Source organism: Larimichthys crocea, chromosome III, assembly GCF_000972845.2.
Source record: "Larimichthys crocea isolate SSNF chromosome III, L_crocea_2.0, whole genome shotgun sequence".
In the NCBI taxonomy this organism is placed as follows: Eukaryota; Metazoa; Chordata; class Actinopteri; family Sciaenidae; genus Larimichthys; species Larimichthys crocea.
Window position 1 is genome coordinate 37,517,837 of NC_040013.1, and position 23,454 is coordinate 37,541,290.

The following is a 23,454-nucleotide window of genomic DNA, read 5'->3' on the forward strand; positions in this document are numbered from 1 at the left end:
ATTAGACATATTAGACACACTCAATCATTAAAATATAGTAGAGTATAGTTTATTTTGTCATTGTTCCAGTGTAAATAATACAACATGTTCAAAACCTCCTTTGAAAGATCTAATTAAAAGGGAAAATGTAAAGGTAATTTAACTTTGGGGCCTTCTTTTCCACCTGAAGGTGTCAAGTGACTGACATTAATATGTAGACATTAATGTGAGTGATGTGATGTGTGAACTGGTGTGACTTAACCTAGACATAATTAAGAGAAAAGCTAAACAAAGAACCGAGAGAGAACAAGTTAAGACTGAATGTTTATTGTGATGGGTGATCTGCTTTGGGTAAAATTCAGGTCTGTTTATTTTGCAAATTGTACAAGAAAAGATGGTAGTAAATGGCTTTTTCTGAAGTGAGACACAGAGCAACCTAAATAGTTGGCACAAAATAAAAAAAAAACGCTTGTGTTACGTTACATAAAAGTTACATTCAGATCTGTTAATTCAACACTTTTCCTCACAAAACTTGTCTAACATTCATTAAAAAAACGACTGACCAAAAAGGCTCTAAAGGAATGCTCATCCACTCCATTTGTTTCATGCGTCCTCCTTAATATCTCGGGTAGAGCACTCGATGAGTCTGCCTGTCGGCCTTATAGGCGTCAAGCCACTTTCCACACGGGAAAATGGTGGTCACTGAGTTGGCTGTATTGGTGATTTCAACACACTCTAAAAACCACCCACAGCTGGAGCTAGTACCGTCGTGCTCTACTTTGACCCTCAATAGCTCCCCAAGGTCCAGCATCTCCACAAGAAAGCGGTCCGTTCGCCCTCGTTCAAAAAGGTTGCGGAACTTCTGTCGCAGTTGACGCTTGCCTGAGTCGCCGTTGACACCATAAAGGGTGATGAAAACATTGGCATCTGTGCCAGCCCCGCTGACATCCCCGGTAATGACAATGATTTCATACTTGACGGGGACCAGGTTGCGGACTTTGCTTGCGAAACTCTCGACAGATTTGAAGCACTCAAATGTCAGGAATTGGTCCTTTTTGGCTGCCAGGGGGATTTGTGCATCACAGTGGAAGAAAAACCTGAACAGGATGGAACACATCGACACCATCAACGTGATATATTTATATAACATAATGTAGGATGTATGAGATTCCACTTACTTGTTTCCCAGCTCCATCTCAGTCACCACCACCTCCATAACGTGCCAGTAAGTTTCGTTCTTCACCTTCTTTCCGTCTTTGGATATGTGGCCAACGCAGATGCCGGCAATCTCCCCCACGTGCTTGGACGAGAACTCAAACCTGTCCGTGGCACCGCTGCGAAAGGGCAAACAAAAGTTACAACTAGTGACAGTGTTTGCGCAAGGTTTGATTCTGATAAATTCAGTGGTCTGCCATATAAGTTTTTCCTTTTGTGTGTCTCATGGGATTCGCTCTCCTGAGAGCTGAGACTTGGAGAACAGAAACTGAAGCTACAAGATAAAAGAGGGTAGAAAAACAAAACACGTGAAAGAGAGGAGATTACATAAAACCACATCATAGGGTTTTACTGTGAGCTGGGGCACCTAGATTCTCTTTGAAGACCTACCATAAGAACTTCTTTTTCTTATTCTCCAGAACAAACTCCTTGGAACGAGCTTTCCTTCCTTCTAACACTATCCAGACGTTTTCAGTGGTGGATGCATCATCTGTGTTTGCAGTTGTTGTGGCAATTTCATATTCTGTGGAAATGCAGAGAGACAGAGATTGTCACACCACAATCGTTTCACATTTTACAAATGGTTGTAATTTGCTGCAAGTCATTCATTTCCGACAATTAGGGAGCTTGTAATTATAGCTCTAGACTTCCGTTTTTACTAACTGGTTTTGTCACTCAGGTCCACAGAGTCGTTGTTGGCACAGGCCAGCTCTCTCATAATCTGCCCATCAGCTTCATTTTTAGCCAACCAGCGGTCACAGGGGAACCTAAAGACCTCGTCCATGGTCTCATCTTTCACATCAATGTACTCCAGGTGCCAACCAGGAGCAGGGCCTGTTTACAGCAAGAGTAACAACAAAGTCCATTATGGTTTTATCTTCCAGTGCATACTACCGTCTACAGAAATAGTTCAACATTTCGGGAAACATGCTGTTTATGGTTCTTTAATAACTTTGTGAATACAAGTAAAATGTGATTTTCTCAGATTTAACAAGTCTGACAAAAACAGCAACAAAATTATTTATGAATGCAATGATTTCACCTTGTGTAACTCATTATTTAACAACTCAGACAACAAAAACATATTTAAATCTATTAGATCTATTAGATTTATAATATATCTAAATCTAATCTTTGAAATGCACCAAGACAAATTGTCACCATCACTGTGATATATGTTAATTCTGCTGCTTTAGGAAACAAAGATCCATCTAGTTGCTGTTCTTTCCTCCTCACCTTTGTTATCGTGCCACACTCGGACTTTGGACAGTTCGCCGAGACTGAGCAAGTCAGGAAATCTGAACACGTCTTTCATTTTACGCTCAAACTTATTCCTGTTGGAGCTCTCCTTCAGAGGCAGCGTCCCGGTGTCTCCAAATTCTCCAAACACCATCAAAAACACATTGGCATCAGTGCCGGCATCTAAAATATCAAAAGAACAAACATGAAAAATGAGTGCTACTATGACACTGGATAGATGAGGCCATTACTTGAATAAACTTTTTAAAACCTACTGCTGATATCACTAGTCTGGACTGTGATTGTGTAGGATGTCTTCTCCACCATCTCTTCGTCATCTACCACAGCTGCCAGTTCACACACTTTGACCCTCTTTGGCCCCCTTGTCTTTGACAGCCAGTCCTCATAGGTAAACAGATACTCCTCGTCTGTGGTCAGGTTTCGCATCAGGATCTAAAAGCATTTGCCATCATCAACATCACTTGAGGTAATTTTTTATTTTTGCACAGCTCCCTCTGGAGCCACAGGCTTTAAACAACAATTTTCACATAAGCAGTAGTACCCCCCAAGACCTGAAAACCAACTTTGATGTGTAAAATCACATTTCTCCTTGAAAAAGATCTAGCAGGCGAAATTTAAGCCTGTTTATTTCACAGACAAAAATGTGGCCATTGTTACAGCTTCTATGCGCTTTAGCATTCTTTTTTTAATGCTGTATTTTGATAGGGGTTACAAAAAAAAAGATGTCCACATAGATAATAAACCTAGTAGTCTTTACCCTGTCAAGAAACCAGTCAGGTCGACTTCCAGTGCCATCAATCCAAATTCTGATCTTCTTCAGAGGAGCAATATCATCTATCTCCAGAGTGAATGTGTCTTCTTGGCCTCTTTCGAACCTAAATGATGGAAACAATATATCCAAAAGTAACAAAATCCATCACCTCTAAATCTTCTCGACTCAGACTGATTTTGTTTGTTTTATCTATACTCTCATTTAAACATCAGTAAACAATTTTTTTGGCCATTTACGTACAACGGATAGAAGGGAACACAACATTGACCTTTTAAGTTGTTATGGTGAATAGTTCCTGATATACATATTAAGCAATATTTTCATTTATTTTGACTCATGCTTCTGGCCTAACAATAAAAAAAAGTCCAATATTTTATTTTAGCTCTGTTTTTGGTCTCCACTGTGCTCATCAGCTACTTGCCAACTGTGTCTGTCTACTGCTTGGTGCTGAGCAGATAGTACAGTGGAGCCTTTTATAGCTAAACAATGAGCTGAAACTCCATAAAGCTGAGGGGATAATCATCTTATAATTATCTGTAGCTTCATTAGTGTGAGTTACCCTGTCATTTGATAGATATCAATTATAGGACTTTGACTCTGCAGAGTGTATTTCTCCAAACATAGAGCCATTCCTTGAATGAAAAGTGATCAGTATAATCAGGTGACACTTGGAGGACTTACCTGTCCTCATTTTTGGGCAGCAGCATTTCCTCTGTGGTCCCATTGACTCCATAAACCATCATGTAAATATTAGTATCAGTTCCTGCATACTGAGTGTCACCTGTGACAACTGTTGCTGAATAAACAACCTACAATATACAGTAAAAAACAACAACAGATAAATAAAAGACTAATTCTGTTTTTATACAACTGAATGTTTTTCACGCCTTCATATTTGTGACTTACTTTGCGTATAATGTTGATCGTGTTAGAGTCCAGCACATTGAACAGTCTGGCAGTCAGACCATCTCCCCTGTCTTTAGCCAGCCAGCACTTACATGGAAAGATGTACTTGATACCTTTGGTTGGCACGGCAACCGCCAGCTCATCCACCAACCAGCAGCTCTCTGGTGTGACACCGTTATGGCCAAGCTGAGGAAAAGACGGAGAGAGGAAAGAGGAGGGGGAGGCAAGAGGGAAAGAAAGAGGGGGAAGGCACAACTGAGAATTGATACATTATTTCTATTTTGTTTGATCTAGGTACCAGGAGGCATGGCTAGAATTAATTATTGCTGTGCTAGAATAGCGCTATTTAAATTTTTTAAAATCAGTGCATCTGAGGAGGCAGCAGAGACAAGACTGTTTCACAGATTTAGCAGCAGAGACGGTCTTAGATTCTCACTTCCACCCTCTTGATCTCTCCTACGTCAGTCCCGTAAGACACAAAGTGCTCCATGGTGCCAGCTGCGAAGGATTGCTTTCCCGGTGGCAGGTCCAGCCACAGTCTGTCTGTCTCCACATCATTGGGTCCGATGATGATGATATAGACCCTGGCTGTAGTTGCGGAATCACGTTCTACCCCCGTGGACAAGGTGAAGTGATAGGGAATGACTGGGTGGAATAGAGGAATTTATTAAAGTCATTATCATTATTTAGTTAAAGAAATAATAGTAAATAGACTTATTTGGTTCCTTACCAAGGGTTAGATGAGCAAATTGATAACACTCTTATGTCTGTACAGGGAACAAGTAGCCTACCTTGTCTGTGGGCAACAAAACGCCCTATCAGCACTTCTAAAGCTCACTCAATAACATGTCATATCTTGTTTTTCCCATTCTGTTCAAACACAGGCGTCTTGTGTCACCATGAGATATTACTTGTGGCCAAGTAAAACCATGCAAAACCATGAATTGTAGTTTTCTCTTTGGTAATAAACAAACAAGATATAATGTGTTAATTAATGAGCTTTGTTGTGTTTGCGGTTTTGATTTGTCTGAGCAGGAAAGTTTCTCCTTGTTTCCAGTCAAACATCTGGCTATTCATATTTAAGGTAGACATGAGAGTGGTATCGATCTTCTCATATAACTCTGGACATTTCCCACAGTGCACAACTATTTCTTTGATTTAGGCTAAAATGTTAAAAATGTAAAGTTATACACAAAAGTGTGGACAGTAGAGTAGACGGTAGAACAGTTTTGTGGCCTTACTTGGACCCTCCTCTACCACTGCTGCTTTTTTCTTCTTTTTCTTCTTGTTGGCATTTCTGTCCAGCCCCAGTTTGGCCTGAGCCATCTTCTTGGAATTGGGATCAGTGTTTCTTTCACCTTCATACCCCTGAAGCAGACACAGAACAGACAAATAATGTACCCACTTCCTTTTTGTAACAAATTGCACTGCAGCAGCAGCTGACATGAATTCAAATACAAAGCACAAAGTAATATGGCACTCTCCCTCACCATAACCCAAGTTTAACAAACCTTGACAAAGAAGGTTCGCTCTATGCGTTTGTCCTCTTTCTTCGTCGACAGCCAGCGCTCACACAGGAACATGTACACCTCTTCTGAGTCCTCATCCAGCACTTCCACCTGATCCAGGTACCAATCGGCTGCTATGTTGGTGTTGTCATGACGAATACGAATCTTATACACTTGGCCCAAGTCCACAGCCTGAATAGTGAACTTGTCCACCTAAGAGGCAAAAAGAAAATAACACCTGTAGACACCAGCAGTCACATGACATAATGTATCACAACTTTCCATACCATTCCTCTCTCAAACTTGTTCTTGTTGGTCTCAGATCTGGCGAGTTTGCGTTCTCCTGTGTCTCCCAGGTCTCCACAGATGGTGAGAAAAACGTTGGCATCAGTTCCCGCTCCATACATATCACCTGTCCGTACTGACACCTTGTATGTGTGAGCTGTGATGGAAGAAAGACATATACGTTGTTTTATCACAAATTTGCAATTATTTATGACTGAAAATAGAAAACTGACATAACATATTGTCACCTTTCAGGTTGATATAGTGAACAATGGTTTCTGATTTACATATCCAGCGCTTATGGAGTAACGTTAGTCATTTGAATCAGAATCAGTAGATGAGTCAGTAGATCCTATGTTAATGTAACATAAGATGTAGGGGTCGGTGTTTTTGGCCATCTGGTGTAAACTGAGTACAATATTCTTTCTCTTTGAGCTTAGGTTTTGGTCTCTACCAACTCCTGGAGAAAGGATCTGAATGATCCAAATGATACTATGTTCACCAGCTAGTCGATAACTGTGCCTGCTTGCTGTTTGGTGCTGAGCAGGTAGCATACAGTGTTTTTTTTTTCTGCACTCTAAAACAATGCTAAAAAAGCTGCTAAAATTATATCAAATGCTGAAACTTATAAATGATAAAATCCATAAAACTAGGGGGAGCTGCAGATATAATACTGTATATGATAAGAAGCAATTTTAGCTGTAAAAGTATATAGAGTGTAAGTATTCTGTATAAGTACTCGTTTGGCAGAAAAAGTCATTTTATGTGTGAGTGTGAGTGAGTGTCATTTTATGTGTAGTGGAGTATAGTTGCTCTAGGTGCAGCTAACTTTAGTTATTAATAACTAAAATTAACTGTTAGTTAGCATCATATCTTCTAAATTAATTTCATGTGGCATGAAATGGAAATACTTGTTGTGTTAAATTAAGTAAGTAGTACCTCAAATTTGCACCGTTTGTATCATTGTACAGTGTGTGAGTAAATGTGCTTAGTTACATTCCACCACTGACATCAGGGTGAACCTACTTTCCAAGGGGTCCTCCACCTCTGTTTCAGTTACTTTCAGCTTCCCATCCCTGAGGAGTTTCTTGGTGATGATGTCCGAGGGGACCAGCTCTCTCACAGTCTCCCCATCATCTTCAGACCTGGCTAGCCAACACTCGCATGGGAAAATGGTCGTCTCTGAACCCTGCCATTAAATACAAACATGTCCCCAAACTGGGCCAGGCTGTGTCTGTTTGACACTGAAGGAAAGTCTATCTGACTGAGATGTGTGAGCCAAAAGGTGTTACATTATTAATCTGTTAATAATTTAATGAGGGCACAGACACGAAAACTCTTAATGAAGCACTTATCTACGCAGGTGTAATTTCAAGTGGATTTTGACTACCTTTCCTTTTCTGAGCTGTCGTCTGATCTCCACTCTGTCGAGGTGCCATCCTGGATTCATGCCTTTGTTATCGTGTCCTATCCTGATTTTCTCTAGAACGTCACCAATGTCCTCCAGCTGAGAAAAGAAAACACAGTGTTTACAGAGCTGCAGCCACTGCATTTAAGGATGTATAACCCAAATCCACTCACCTCCACAATAAACATGTCCTCAGCCCCCCTCTCAAAGTACAGGCGCCTCTCTCTTTCATTGACGCACAGGTATTTCTGCTGTGTGCACACTCCCTTTCGTCCATACAAGGCTATGAACACATCAGCGTCTGTTCCCGCACCAAACAAATCACTGGTGTATACCTTTATTTCATAAGGCACAACTGAAAAATTAGAGGAGAAGGCAGATTTGTTTGTTTGACACAAGATGGAAGATATAAATCTACAATACATTTCACATGCTCTAACTTAGAGAGCTGAAAAGTCTTAAAACCTTTGTGTATCTTTTTGTAAGATTTGTAAGCACAATGTTATTATCTGCACAATTTGTAGGACTTTATCACTTTATTGGCACTGGCATTAGTGCTCTGGTAATTTGCATTTTGTAATTCATTCCACCGAAATTCATAGAGAAATATTTTATGTACTGTACAGATACTTTTGGCTCAACTGTTATTATTTGCTGCTATTTGTTCTAATAATAAAGTTTATATGCAAAATATATTATGCTCTAATAAAATAAGATAACTGGTAACTGCTTAAATGTTTTTTTTTGTTTTGCTACCATTTTTTGTGCTACTTGCAGAGTTTATATTTCTGAAGATGCCATAATACTGAAAGAATGTAGGGATGTAAGGATTTTTCTTTATATTTGTAAGTTTTGTGATTTTTTGGTGATTCCAGAGCGAGAATAAGATGTAGTGAGTGAGTAGAACTGAACATAGGTACAGTCTTTGACCTTACGTTATAATCTGCAATGTTGTTTGTTAAAACTGAAAATAAAACGACATGAACGCAACAGTATCAATGAATGCAGCATTGTAATATGGACTCTTTTCATGCGTAAGCCAAGAAATAGAGTCCTGTTGCTGTGGTGAAATTTAGAAGGTAGGCCGCCATATAATCCAAGAGTCAATGATCTAACAAGCACCCTTCTGCGGATGGGGTGATTTAAATAAATTGTACTGCTAAAGCTTTCACACTTTTATTCGAGTAGTCGATTTAGCATGAAGCACTTTTGCAGAAAGGTTTCTCAATCAGTGCATTTCCCTTTTCACTAATGGATCTGAGCACTTCTTTAAATGCTCTTCACTCACATGGCATGTAGAATTCAGTCTGTAATTCAGCAGGATAGAGATCCCTCACAGTCACACCATCATCTTCTGCTTTATCCAGCCAGCGGCCACATGGGAAGCGGAGCCTCTGACCCTGTGAGGAGGCGTCAACCTCGACCCAGTCCAAGAACCAACCAGATGAACCCCCTGATGGTGCAAAAAAATCATTTTATTCAGTTTACCGCTTATTTCAGTGACTGATTACTTTTCTTTCCCCACCTGAGCTGTCGTGTCCAATTCGAAGCTTTTCCAGGTCACCCAGGTCCACCGCCTCCACAATGAACTCATTGATCATCCCCTGTTCAAACTTATTTTTATAGTTCTTGCAAGCCTTTAGGTTGATGATCCCTGTGGGATTAATTCACATTGGTATAATTTAGCCTATAACATACAGCACATAGCTGTCAGAGCAATGCCAGGATGCCAGTGAATTATTGTACCTGTGTCGTCATTTTCACCAAATAAGATGGCAAAGACATTGGCATCAGTTCCAGCATACTCCTTGTCTCCAGTTTTTACTTTGAGAGTGTATGTAGTAGACATGGCTGAAAGATAAATTTAAGAAGTCAGTACTTTAATCCTTTTCATCTTCACACTAATACATGAGTCCCTCTCGTCTACACCTGAATGTTTCACCAGCACTCAGATAAATACTTGAACAGGAATCTCTTTTATCTAGTTTCTACTAAAACATGAGCCATCTTTGAAACTGTGTTACATTTCTGCTCGAGTCCCAGAGTTGCTGAGCCCTCCTCCTCATCATTGGTCATGAAGGCCTCATCCACAGGAACCAGCTCTCTTGCGATCTGTCCGTCATCCTCATCGACTGCCAGCCAGCGCTTACAAGGGAAATAGTAGCTATAGACCCAAGAAATACCTCTGATCAGCTCAACTAAAAAATGACAAGTTGTTACATCATTTCAGTTGTATAATTAAATCAAATCTATTCAAAGCATATAGCGATAATAACTGTATGTTGGTGTCGCCTACGTGGTATCATCCTTTGTGTCCACTATCTCAACACGATCGAGGTACCAAGCTGAATTAGAGTTTGTGTTGTCATGACGGATTCGTAGCTTCTTCAGAGGACCCAGTTCAACAGCTGCCACAGTGAAAACATCCTCCTGAAAAAATAAACAGCAACAAGAGACACCACTCTGTTAGACAATACTTTTTGGGGGGCTTTTTGCTTTAAAAGTTCAAAGTGAAGATAAACAGGAACTGAGGGTGAGCAAGTACAGTGGAAAAACGTGCAGCAGTAAAAGTATCAATACTACAGCACAATAATAAAAGTTCTGTTTTCAATATATTACTTTTGTAAAGGTATATATATAGTATCCATTATGCAGAATGGTCCCTTTCACATTGTTATATTGTATTATTGGAGTAAAATTATCGATGCATCATTGTTTAATTAATTAATTAATTAATCAATGAATGTGTAGTTGGTTGGCGTGGAGCTAATAGTAACTACCTTTGTGTGTTCTGTTTTAAACTATAACAATGCATGATATTTTATTTGTTCAAGTTGTCAAATAAATGAAGTGGAGAATAAAAGTACGTTTCAAGTTTTTCATGACAACTGGACAAACTCCATCAGGTAAGGGAAGATTGTATAACACTATCAAAAGCTCCAGAACAACTACTTAGTCGCCTTTGTAAGATTGTTTTTGTCAACACTGTTTGGCTTTCAGCGTGTCCAAATACATTGTTCAGGACTGTGGTAACAGTATTGTGCATTTAGTGAGTTATCTTTGTTTAAACTGATTCATCTGCTGTGGATGAGAAAGCATCCCTGTCACTGAATGACAAAAAGCTATTGTTGCTTTTGATCTGCAGTAAGAAATAGACCTAATTGTCTGTAGATGAGTTTTGTGTTCCTACAGAGCCAGGGGTAATGTAGAGGTTAATAATTCACAGGTTTGGATTAAGTAATGAGTAAAAGTAGGACAGGTTCAATGACACAGAGGACTCAGCTCCTCTCAGTCACAGCTGGCTTGCCTGCGGGAGAACTTGTAATCCTACCAGAATACACTCCTGCCCACACCTTGGTGCAATATTGCGTGTTGAGTCTCTGACTAACTGCTAGTCAACAGGACACCTGTCCAAGAAAGAGTTGTTTTTGGGGTTTTTTTGCACTTGAGATCTATTTCTTCCCTTGTCAGCTGGGAAATTACTTAATAGATAGTTGTTTTATCCTGGTTTATGTGTCTAAGTTAATAGAAGAATAAGAATATATTCTTTAAATATAGCTCCCTAAATCTTACACACTGGATTTGGAAAAAGTAGTGGTCATCTCTTTGTTTAACCCATCATACCTGGCCACGCTCAAATTTGTTGAGATTGTCAGAGTTCTTCAAATAGCGCTCTCCGGTGTCTCCTTTTTCACCATAAATATTAATGAATACGTTGGCGTCTGTCCCGGCACCCATCGTGTTACCAGTGAAGACACACACTTCATAGGTGTTGACTGTTGGACAATACAAAGGGATGAATTACTAACAACTCTTTAACCTGTCACATACGTCAGCCAGGAGACTTTGTCAAATCAAACCGCATGTCCAGAACCTCAACACTGAGGTTGAAGATGTAAACATGCAAAATACAAATACAGCAAATAACCAATTCTATATATTCATGTCAGTGTGTATAAGGTATTTATACATGCATCTGTGGTCTTTAAGAATACACAAGACCTGATAAAAGGTAGAGGTGGCACTTCTAGACAGAAGGTGTATTATTTAATAACACTGAAGACAATGGGTTAGGGTTAATAAAGGCTTATTGACTGTATGTATTTACAATATTTACAGAATCCACTTGAAATAACTTGCACTTAAATAAACTTTAATCCACTCCAACAAACAGACTTTTAATCTTATTTAAGATTTAATCTTTAATCTGATTGAACTGAATTAAATTAACTGACTACATAGGCTATGGACAGTATTAATTGTGTTCATCCTGACCAAAGCACTCTGAACAAGGAGGTTGCTTAGGTTAGTTTATAATCCTTATAATTTCAGCTCTGTTTTTCTGACAGCTGTTGCTAATTATAGTAACACAAAGGGCATTTTAATAATACTGATGTATTTAAAATGACACATTTATTCTTCACAGGAAACTCAGCTACTCTGTCTGAAACAAACCTCAGGGTGAGAGGATTCATCACATTATATTGTCATAACATAAAAGACCAAAGAAGATAGTCTATGGAAGATGATGGAATATTATGTTAATGCACACAAATTATGTGCAATGTGTGCCTGAGCCAGCTCTTGTCCTCAATTTCATCTGGTGCCTGCATGTGTCTTCTTCTGTGAATACCTGATTATGTACAGTATATGGATACTGTTTAAAGAGGGTATCCAGCTGTTTTTACAGAATTGTTGTGCTTTGTGGTCACTTAAGGAAAATATTCATGCAACAGTGAATTAAGTTCAGTTTTTCTCTCTTTTCTGCCTTAGCAGTTATCACTGTCTCAAATGCTTAAAATTGGTTTTGGTGCATTTTCCATTGTGCAGTATACAGATGGTGACAGGTCAAGCCCTCTGCTCGGATTTACGCTTCTCTCTACAATACTACACTTAGTTGTATTTATTTCATACTTTCCAGATCTTCTGCATCCTCAGGCAGAAGCTCCACCACTAGCTCGCCATCCTCCTCTCCCGAGGCCAGCCAGCGCGAACAGGGGAAATGGTAAGTCACCACCACTTCCTTCATCTCCTCTCCATCGTCCTCGTCGTCCTCATCTTTCTTCTTTTTCTTCTTCTTTTTCTTGTCCTCCTTTTTCTTCTCCTTGGGCGCCATGGCCATAATTATATGTTTGACATCCACTGTCTCCAGGAACCACCCGGATCCGATCCCTGAGCCATCATGACCGATTCGGATCTTGTGGATCTTCCCCAATTCTTTGGCCTCTATCTGGGGAACAGTTGGAATATAACATCTAGACATTCACTTTCTTTCTTTGGCATTTGGATTTAATGACTGAGATGCATTTTGGATCCACTCAAAAACAATGCAAGATTTGATACCCTGTATATTTCTGTGGCATTCCTCTCATAGTTGTTGGATCTGCTTTCAAGCGTGATTATCTCCGACTTCCCCTTCTCCCCATACATCTGGATGAACACTCTGGCGTTGGTGCCAGCATATGTCACATCTCCAGTCACTACTGTTACCTCATAGTTTATCACTGGAAAATACAGATTTATTGACACACATCTAGATTTTAAAATACTGCCTTAGTGTGAAAGAATAGTGTGAGAGCGTGAAAACGTTGCCTACGTTGGTCAATGTCCAGGATCTCGCTTGGGTAAATCTCCACCTGTGTCTTGCCGTCAGCCTCATCCTCATCCAGCCAGCGGTGACAGGGGAACATGTAATGTTTTCCATGGACTGGAACCATAATCTGAACGCTGTCTAAGAACCAGCCAGCACGCATGCCTATATTAGTGTGGCCAATCATCATGCGGTTAATCTGGAATAAGATTAAATGGATGATACAATTTAAAGACATGCTTATAAAATAGGACAAAATAATTTATATTAATTAATATTTCTTTACAGAAGAAATATTACTTTAAATTTAGATATGCAGACTACAAAATTAATACTCTTATCTAGACCACTAATGATGGCAATCTTCTGTAATTGCTTGAATGTAATAACATTATGTTTATCATGTGGTCCAAAGCACCTTGACAGCAAATATTATTAATATAGGTGAACCTAGAATCTTTGATTTTGTGCCTGAATGATTTCTAAAACTTCCCATAGAACTTTCAACATCAAATGGGAGAAATCAACACATGGTTTTGTCTCTGGGGTGTCACCTGTCCAATATCATAGGTTTCCACTGTGAAGATGTCAATGCGACCCGATTCAAAGTAGTTCCCCAGGTTGTTGGCAGAGACCAGCAGCATCGTCTTACAGGTGTCGTTTTTCTCTCCGTAGAGCTTGACAAACACATTGGAGTCTGAGCTTCCTCCAGGAATGTTACCTGTCTTCACTGCGATGTGATAGTTAGTGTCTGACACAGACACACAAATGAAAGCATTAGCATCAGGGGGAGTTTAAATGCAAATGTTCAGATAATCAAGATTGCTCTAACTTACTGTAAAGACGCTGTCCATCTGAAAATGGCACCAGCTCTCTAACAATTTGTCCATCATCTTCGTTGCGGTCTAGCCACCTGCACAGCACATTTAATGAACAAAACCCTCATCTATTACATACACACAACAAAACCTGTTGTTGGAATTCAGTTTGTTTCTGTATTCATATTGAGATGAAGGCACCTGTTGCAAGGGAACTCTATGGCTTGGGCCTCCGCCTGTCCCTCCTCTCTTACAATCACTTTATCAAGAAACCAGCCACAGCCTCCACCTTTGCCATCATGTCCAATTCTCACCCTGCGGATCTGCCCAAGGTTTACTGCCTCAATTATGAACTCATCCATCTGGAAAGACAAAAAAATACAGCGGGGGTTATCACATTTTGATGCCTTTTTATTGTATATGTCAAAGAGACTGCAGTATTCGTGCTGCAGATACAGTATGACAAGCACATTACAGTGTTCCCATCAGGACATCCATTGGGCAAACTACATCAGGAGTTAATGCTTGATTATCAGCGTAAAGTCCTTTATCAATCCCAACATATCACTTAAATTTGTCATCACGATTGGTGATTAGCTTCAGTGTGTGAAAGAGAAAACAAGAAATGTAATGTTTTTTGACTGGATGGAGAAAGAAGTAAAAATTAAGAATCATATGAAGAGTGAGAGGACAAAGAAAAACGTTTTCTTCCAAAGATTTCACTGAGCTCTACATCTAATCAGAATCAGAATCACAAGTACTTTATTAATCCCTGTAGGGAAATAACACTAAATATACCCACATTTGCTTTCTCAAACTTGTTGACGTTGTTTTTGCAGTTGACCAGCCAACGATCTCCGCTGTCCCCACTGTCTCCAATCAGATTGAGAAAAACAGATGCATCTGTACCGCTGCCGCCGATCGTACCCGTGCATACTGTCACTCTGTATTTGATGACTGCAGACCAAAATAACATTATTAAATCAGATTGTATATGTCTCTATAGTTGGCAAAGCACACTTTGGTTGCTCAAGGTGAATTCAGGTTCATATACATACTGGCCAGCGGGTCAGAGATTAGATCTCCACTGGCAGGGAGCTCCCTAACAACCTCGTTATCATCTTCATTTGTGTCCAGCCAGCGCTCACAAACAAACGTGTACTTTTCCTTTGTTAATGTCTTCATGATAGTTGCCTAATTGGAGAGACACAATGATGAAAAGCTTGTTTGATGTGATATGTGAGGGGACTATTATTCATTCAAGTGTTCAAACACTGAACTTGAATATTGAACTTCTTCTAAAGTACCTACATACAAATGCACATATTCTATATTTGCCTTGTGGTTGAATATAATATTTAAACCTGAAGGTTTTCATGTCTATTATGAGAATACAAAACTGTCTTAATATCCTCGCTTTGATGTTAAGTAGCATGCCTCCAAACCTGCATATTTAGGAATATAAAATCACAGTAATATTAGCTGTCAGTTCATGGTAGTATGCATGTGAGTGAATTACAACCCAAGCTTAGTTAACTTTAAGATTGTGTAATGTTTAGTAATTATTTTCTATACCTTACTGAGATGCCATCCTGCAAACGGATGTCTCTTCTCATGCCAAATACGCAGTTTGTTCAATTTCCCCAAATCAGGCAGCTCAACCTGTGAGATCACATCAAAATAAAAGATTACTACTGTATGAAGCTTCATTGTCTGTATAATATATTTATGAGTGTAGTATTAAAGTATGAAACTTACCATAAACCTGTCTATCTGTCCCTGTTCAAAATTATCTGTTTTGTTGTCCAGTCTGATCTCATCACTCTTGCCCTTATCTCCATAAACCTGGAAGGAGATATCTGCATCGGTTCCTGCACTGGGCAGGTCTGACGTCCAGATCCACAAGGACCAGGGGTGCTCTGAGGAGAACCAAATCGTAATTTTTGATTTAGGAGCACATGGTTTGTTATATCCTAAAACATAACTGGTGTCCCATTATCTTCACGATTTGTTTGTGACTGAGAGGTAAGTGTAGTTCCTCCCCTGTGCTGTCTGTATTGAGTTTCATAAGTGTTTTTTATTATAATATAATATAAGGGCTGTCATTTTGACTGTTTCTATTTCTCCTTCAACATCACATTCCCTCATTTTTGCATGTTAAAATTATTTTCAGGGCAGAAATCATCATGTTGAAGACAGTGACTGCAGCAATTGCAACTGTGTGATTGTGAACGGAAATGAAGTAAGGCAGTAACTGAAAACTCTCTTTCCAAATCTGTGCGGACAACTCACTACAACAATTACAAGAACAGAGGAGGTAGACCGCATGCTGAGGCATTATGTAAATGTTTGATTAAAAAAAACATGGTGTTTTGAATGTTGCTGACTAGCCATAATTATTGATGTTCAACTCACTCTTCTGTCTCTTCTGCCTGAGTGAAACCATCTCATAGAGATCTCTCTCTATCAGCCCGTCTCCCTCCTTCTCATCCAGCCATTTACAACATGGGAAGGTCTGCTCTATCCCTGTGAATGGACAGTACACCACCACCTGTGAAAAAAAGATCAATTCAGCTGAATTAACTCAGTGGATTACAGTAAATTACCAGATTGCAGTGCCTATATGAGCACGTTCATGTTCATTCACCTTATCGCAGTACCACCCAGAACTGACTCCGTCATTGTCGTGTCCGATGGTGACTCTGCTGAGGGGACTAAGGAGTGCAGAAATCTCAACATTAAAGATGTCTGTCAGGCCCCGCTCAAATTTTCCTCCCACCAAAAACACCTGAATTAAAAACATTGAGGAAAAGACTTAATCATATTCATATTCAGTTGTCTGAATTCAAATGAATCCGCTTCATTTTACAATTTAAATGCACACTGTGAAATTAGTTTGAAAGAAATATTTTCATTTGCAGCACGTGTGGATATGGGTCTTTGTTCCTGAATTCTGTGCATTGGGTTACATGAAAACAAATTGTTTATTGTTAGAGTGAGTACTCAAGGAGTACTCTAGGACAGGCGAAGAAAAGCACATAAAGAAATAAAGACGCACCTACACATCCCACACTTTGCTGGAAGAGTTACTTTTAGTTAATGCAGCATGAAAACATCTTTTGAAAACAGAAAAACCTACCAGAACAAACATTTCTTATTGTTACAGACAGCCGTTCCTTCTCTAAATTAAGTCCAAGGTCTTTATCTACTTGAACTAACTCACTATAATTGCTGCAGCCATTGTTTTTTAAAATAAGTACAAGTTGCCTACTCTGTTCTTGTATACGGTATGTTGTCATTACCTTGCCACTGTTCTTCATGCCTTTTGAGCCATGCATCACAACATGGATCTTGGAGTTGGTCCCAGCACCTCGGATGTTTCCTGTCACAATCTGGACGTTGTATACAATACCTGGTGGGTACAGTTACATGTAAGGCTATCAGAGGCCCTGCCAGCGGGTCACTAGGGTTCACAGCACACATACTCCCTCAAGGAGCTGAGCAGAAACAAGATCAACCAGATCCAAACATTGATAGTCTTACTCAAGAATTAATGATCACACAGTGAACCTCTTGCAAGCTGAAGAGAAAACACATTACTTTTTGGACTGAATAATAACGTATAAAACAGCAAATGATCTGCCCCTTGGTAATAGGAATGTTATTGTCTTACAATCCATTGTGCAATATTGTTTCATACCAGGCAAGCTGAAAATGACTACAGAATAAGTTGGAAGAAGTAGCCATGTATCACAAGATTTCATTCTCATCCTTGGCTAAATTGTATTCACTGACATAAGGTTTCCTTTGGAGAAATTAAAAGAATAAAATGTATGTAAAGTATTTTTTTGAGGCTCATAAAAACATTCCATCCTCACCTGTGGGCTGGCTCCCACCCACCAGGATGTCTCTTTGGATCTTCCCATCATCCTCATCAGTGGCAAACCAACGTTCAATTGGAAATTCATACAGTGTTTTGTTTCCCAGATCATCCACAATCACCTGTATGAAAATGAAAAAAATAGGAAAATAAGAACATAATCAGAAAACCAACATGTGATTATGTACAGGTGTGGTTAAAAGTACAATAATAACATAATAATACATCTGAATATCCTCACAATAAATGTTAACTTGTACGGCAGCACAAACAACTGCATCTGAAATGTAAAGTAGACTATTATTCTTGTCACTGCTGATCTTTGGTGTCAGTCTGCGCTGCAGTCACCAACAAATCAAGCAGCTCGTCTGTCTGTTTGCTGTAAGTCAATTCCTTAATGGGGTATGGTTTTCCTTTACACAGAGGGTAGAATGACAACATGTGTGTCCTGTGTGTGTGTGTGTGTGTGTGTGTGTGTGTGTGTGTGCGTGCGTGCGTGTGCATGTGCATGTGCGTGTGCGTGTGCATCTGTTGAATGAGTTTGAATGAACTCATCTCTCAGATGTGAGCACTGTATGTGTTGCAGGAGCAGGGACACCAGTCTCAGATAAGAAGACTGAGTGGAACTAATAGGATCACATGTCTTAAGTACCTCTGCAGAGGCAGAACTGAGCAGAATGACATACAGTAAAGACTAGTTTTGTTTCAAGATACGGTACTGTAAAAGCCTGACGTTACACATGATGTAACAACTAAGAGTAACATGTTATTCTTTAATTACCTCTATTAAGTATTGATGAAAGGGCATTAATGTCATGTGCTTGAAATAAAAGACTAAAGAAGCACATCAAACATCTGTCTTGTCTGTATGTTTATTACCTTGTCCACAAACCATCCTGCTGAAGAGCCTTTGTTATTATGGCCAATGGTGATCTTCCTCACTTTGCCCAAGTTTGGTGCTTCAAAGGTGAACTTGTCCTCTGTGCCCTTTTCAAAGTTATCTTTTTCATTGTCAAGTCGCCTTTCACCTAAAATAACAAAACAAGTGGAAAATGATCGAGTGCGTTAAAACTGGCACTTGCTTTGGTTCGTCTGTTTAAAGGTTTACTATTTCAGCACATCCTATATGAGATAAACATGTGTTGCCTGTTGTGCTGCAACTTACCTGTGTCTCCAAACTCCCCAAAGATATTGATGAAGACGTCTGCATCTGTTCCACTGCCTTTTACATCCGCAGTGAAAACACTCACTACATACTTATTATCTGGAAAATTAAGACCAAAGGATTTGGGAGCAATTTAAAAACAAACTCTTATACAAAAACTTTAAAACAGTATGTTAACCACAAGTGACCACTGAATAAAAAAACTGTAATCTGTTCAGGCTGATGAACGGTATGCTACAAATACAAAAAAAAAAGGTTGTTACATACAGCTGGGATTAAAAGGCTCTGTTTATACATACATTTGGGCATTTCCATGGGATCCATGGTACCCAGCAGGTCTCTGACAAAAAGGCCATCTCCCTCTACTTTACTGAGCCAGTTGTTACAAGAAAAGTAGAACCTCAGGTGAGGCCTGATCACATCTGTCACCACCACTCTGTCCAGAAACCAGCTGGCGTTCATTCCCGTGTTGTCATGCTCAATCCTGAATTAACAGAAAAATCATTTCCAGGTAAAATAAGCCTCATTCTTCTTGTAAACGTATTGAAGGATGGAAAAAAAAAATCTATTTCAATCTAATGCAAGGTCAAGAGTGTTTGGTCATGCTTGAACTAAAAGCTTTTCATACCATTTCCTGTGCTTTACTAAGAATTACTCAAGAATGTGGAAAAAACTGTCTTGTATTGAATCTAACATACCTTATCTTTTTTATAGATCCAACATTGTGAGTTCTAATTCTGAACACATCGGTTTTGGCCCTTTCGAATGCCGTGCGACTCCTGAAATCACAAAATGGTTAACGTTCGAGAGCTATCCTAAATTTCGCCCTGTTTTCACACATTAAACTATTCACTACAAAATAAATGCAAAAAGAATGACATTTAAAAAATGTTAAGTAAATTAAGGAAAATAAAATATTCTCTGTTTACTCCTGATACATAATGAAACATCATCATCATATAATCATGCAGAAAAATTCATGCGAGCAAAATGATTGTAGTAAACACCAAAACCGGGGCACACAGTTTCACCACCACAACCATGTTAAGATATAAATACCTCTTTTCTGTGCTGTTGAAGAGGAGGGGGAAAAAAACAGACGGTTTTAGTTCAAGCACAAGAACCTGCTCAATCAAATATGAGGTCTAACTGACTAAGGTTGTGACTGGCTAGACCAGTGTAATAAATAAATTAAATCTTTGCTCTCTGATCTTTTAAGAGGACTTACTTGCTAGCCAGGTGGACTTTGGGAGTGATGCCATAGTCTCCAAACAGAGAGATAAACACGTTGGCGTCAGTGCCTGCTCCTCTCTCATCACCAGTGATGGTCACCACCTCGTACACTGGAGGGTTCAGCGATACAAAAGGAAGTGTGTTTTAGCAGGAAGATGCACTGTATGATTACAACCGGTATAACACCTTCATACAGGAAGCTGAATAGGTGCAACAAAAAAATCGGTAATAGTGCAGTCTGTACATGCCCATGAGAGGTTTTTATCAGGTAAAGTAAATGAAAACACCTGTGCGGGTGTGTGATGGGTTTTAAATCAGGATTTTTTTTCATCAATATTGAGTAAGAGCTGATATCATGGGTTGTTCAGGATTTTTATTTATGGGTTGGGGTCAGAAGAAATAGAATTTTTAATATCCTTTGTGCAGTAACAGATTAATAACCATAAATGAGAGATACTGATAGTAATGTACTATCATAACATAACAAAACAGTTATGAGTATTTCTATAAACTTTAAGGGTTTTCTAATTTTATTTTCTGAAAAAATAAAACATTCTCTGTTCCATTAAAAATGTAACTTACAAATAGACGTTGCAAAAATTAAGGAGAACTTGTTTGTGTGTAGTTTAATTATGTTTATTACGAGAATAGGTTTAGTTATCTTTGATGTGTGTGAGTGTGAGGACATGTTTAGTATGACCTTACAATCAACAGTGGGATCCAAAAGGGAACTTTAGAGGACTGTGAAGCTACGATGTGGAACCACCCTGTGTAAACATTACTGTGTAACAGGTGTCATATATCTGTAGGTTGAAGATAACGTACAGACAATACATGGATACCAGCTCACTTGGTGTAGAGTTACCATGAATATCAAACCAACATATGGACACATTAGTGCTGAGTGACTCAAATTCCTGGAATTACAATTAAGGATTCACCTCGCCTCAGATGTCTTTCCTCAAACAAGACTTACATCAAATTAACGACACAATAACATGCTCTCTCTGGAAAGAGTATTTTAATTATGTAACTTCCACAGCTTGTCTTTTGTGCATTTTACAGTTTGAGATCAACGTTTTGCAGTTACCTTTCTTTTTGTGGTACTCATCCTCGTAGTTCTCCACCATTTCTGGCTCGTAGTTGCGAAGCTCATTCTCATAGATCGCGACATAATTTTCGACCTTCTTCTTCTTGCCTTTTGTCTTCTTGGTGTCTTCATCACTATCATCCCTCACTGAACCTTTCTTCTTGTTTTTCTTTGTCTTTTTCCCTTCATCTTCATCACTTTCATCGTCTGAGTCCCTCTTGGATTTTTTGTCTTTTTTATCCTTTCCCATCTTGTCTTTGACTGTGGACTTCTTTGATCCTGTCTTAGTGGTCTCAATCACATCAGGAAGTTTTTTCTTTTTACTCCTGGAGTCACTGTTGTTATCCTCATTATCAGTATTCTGTGAGTCGTTGCTCAACTCATCCTCGCTCTCCTCTTTGCTTTTCTTCCTTTTCTTCTTGACCTTTTCTTTATTTTTCCCCTTTTTCCCAGTGCTCCTCACATCAGGCCCTGATGTGTCAGAATTGTATCCTTCTTCATCGCTGTCTTTCAACTTCTTCTTCTTCTTCTTCTTCTTCAATCTCCCAGCTTCATCTGACTCACTAACCTGCTTACCTTTCTTTTTGGGCTTTGGTTCCTGATCCTCTGAGTCCTCGCCTTCGTCATCCACATCTTTGGTTTCTTCCTCTGTGCTTTGTCTTGTTTTTTTCTTTTTTGTGGGCATCTTTAATTTATTTACTACCGTCCTTGTAACTGTAACCGATTCCTGTGTGTTCCGGTGAAACCTGATTAAACTGACCCGTGAGCCTGCTGGAGTGACCTGCTGACAGGACTGGTCCGAGTTAAAACTCACAGATGACTGTTTGGCATGAGGCTAGGGGAAGCCCCTCTCTGCTGGTTATCCTGGCCTACAACAGCAGCAGATGCTCTGACCTCATTAAAAATGATTGTCTGCCTGTTGTCACCTGACCAGAGGAAGAAACCCTCCCTGGAAGGAAAGACCTTCCAGAAAATTCCAGAAAGGTGTTGCAGGATTCCCCCTTTCACACAGTAGAGATGTCTACCTAAAAGAAACTTTATTGGATACTTCTTTATATGTACGCCTGAGTGATAATGAACAGAATAAAAAGTACATGTAAACACAACTAGGGGCTGCAGCTGATTATGATGACATTTAAACAAGCCAATTAAAAATGTAAAATCTCTCTAGGTTCCTCAGTTTAAGCAATCATCATTTTTTAATCATATCACTGTCTGAGTATGAGGGTACATGTGAACTGAGTGACTTGGCCCCTGTGAAGGAGGACAGCAAAGTAAACACAACCTTAGCTCTTATGTTTCTTTTGTTAATCGGTGAGTAATGAGCTACATACTAACACATCCAACTACATACTAACACATCCAACTGGCACAGCATGTGGCATTACCCAGTAAGTAATGTTTCAAGTAATGCCATCTTTAACTGTGGCTTTATCTCCACCTTCTGCACCAACCATTTATAATTAACTATCTTTGCTGTTTTTAGCCAGCAGGTAGTATTCTCTTGTTATCTGACCTAAACAGCTTGCATTAATTAGCCCAGTTTGTCACCGGGCTTCAACCTCAGCACCTTGTATTTCACTCCATGATTCCATCTCTTGTGCCAGCTCTAGTGAAAAGTGAAAACCTCAATGGTGTTTTGTGATTTCACAAATGGCTACTATATAGGAATGCTGCAACATTCACACACACTGGGACTTATTAACTAATATATGTGTCAAAATATTACTTCGATGCAAAATCACAGATGGTTTCATGAAACGTGCATTGGCCAATTTTGATCTTAAATAAATTAATGATGTCTGTGGGGCTATACAGGGTCATGCATATGTCTTGAGGTCACTGTAGGGAGAGTGTTAGGTCCTCTGTTTAGGAAAGCAGATGCCCTTTTGATCATTACTATGGTAACTGGGGTCAGAGGATAGGGCTGTCTCACTTCATAGACGCAACAGGTAGGTAGATAGAAGCCTCTACAGAGCCATATAACAATGTTAGACCAAGGGTTAATATGTTTCCTTGTTTGTAGACTAATTATCAAATCAAATACCTGATACAGTAAATACACTGAGTATGAAAAGCCAATGAGGGCAGCTTCTTTGGAATTGACGTTGTGCGTGTTGAGAAAAGTGTGCGAAAGCTTCATTAAACCTTTCGGTATGAAACATTCTCTCCACTTACTGAACTGACTGTTGTGGAGAAATTGCTGAAGTCAAAGGTCAATGGTGAGGTCAGGAGGGAAGAAAGTGTTCAGGAGCCTCTGATGTCTTATGCTGTATTATTTATTGACGCTTGGTCAAGGAGAATTAGAGACACTCTCACATACGTCTTTGGTGCTTGAGTTGGTC

The 23,454-nt window shown here is 39.4% G+C and overlaps 1 protein-coding gene across 1 annotated transcript; it reads right to left on the reverse strand.

Annotated features, from left to right (window-relative positions):
* Positions 1-64: 64 nt before the first annotated feature.
* loxhd1b (lipoxygenase homology PLAT domains 1b) lies at positions 65-21,999 on the reverse strand. The gene is made up of 43 exons (XM_027272765.1): positions 21,110-21,999; positions 20,015-20,129; positions 19,846-19,857; positions 19,485-19,565; positions 19,086-19,270; positions 18,787-18,885; positions 18,501-18,649; positions 17,620-17,743; positions 17,044-17,153; positions 16,389-16,529; positions 16,157-16,292; positions 15,500-15,660; positions 15,317-15,403; positions 14,800-14,935; positions 14,544-14,698; positions 13,943-14,103; positions 13,760-13,836; positions 13,478-13,674; positions 12,930-13,122; positions 12,677-12,837; positions 12,248-12,563; positions 10,958-11,109; positions 9,630-9,763; positions 9,358-9,497; positions 9,080-9,184; positions 8,859-8,987; positions 8,622-8,786; positions 7,507-7,688; positions 7,316-7,432; positions 6,952-7,114; positions 5,928-6,082; positions 5,644-5,853; positions 5,374-5,500; positions 4,569-4,777; positions 4,133-4,318; positions 3,908-4,035; positions 3,212-3,329; positions 2,709-2,886; positions 2,431-2,616; positions 1,858-2,028; positions 1,585-1,717; positions 1,158-1,313; positions 65-1,076 (listed from the first exon to the last, which is right to left on the reverse strand). Exons 1-43 carry the CDS (start codon positions 21,792-21,794, stop codon positions 596-598), a joined length of 7,206 nt encoding a protein of 2,401 aa, XP_027128566.1. The 5' UTR covers positions 21,795-21,999; the 3' UTR covers positions 65-595.
* Between the last annotated feature and the right edge of the window lie 1,455 nt (positions 22,000-23,454).

What these genes read in the sequence shown, in the direction of transcription:
- loxhd1b (XM_027272765.1), bottom strand. Translation starts at nt 21,794, where the DNA reads ATGCCCACAAAAAAGAAAAAAACAAGACAAAGCACAGAGGAAGAAACC. An exon ending in AGATGGACAGCGTCTTTACA is followed by an intron (nt 13,675 to 13,759) that starts GTAAGTTAGAGC and finishes TGTCTGTGTCAG; the next exon opens with ACACTAACTATCACATCGCA. An exon ending in ACAAATTTGAGCGTGGCCAG is followed by an intron (nt 9,764 to 10,957) that starts GTATGATGGGTT and finishes TTATTTTTTCAG; the next exon opens with GAGGATGTTTTCACTGTGGC.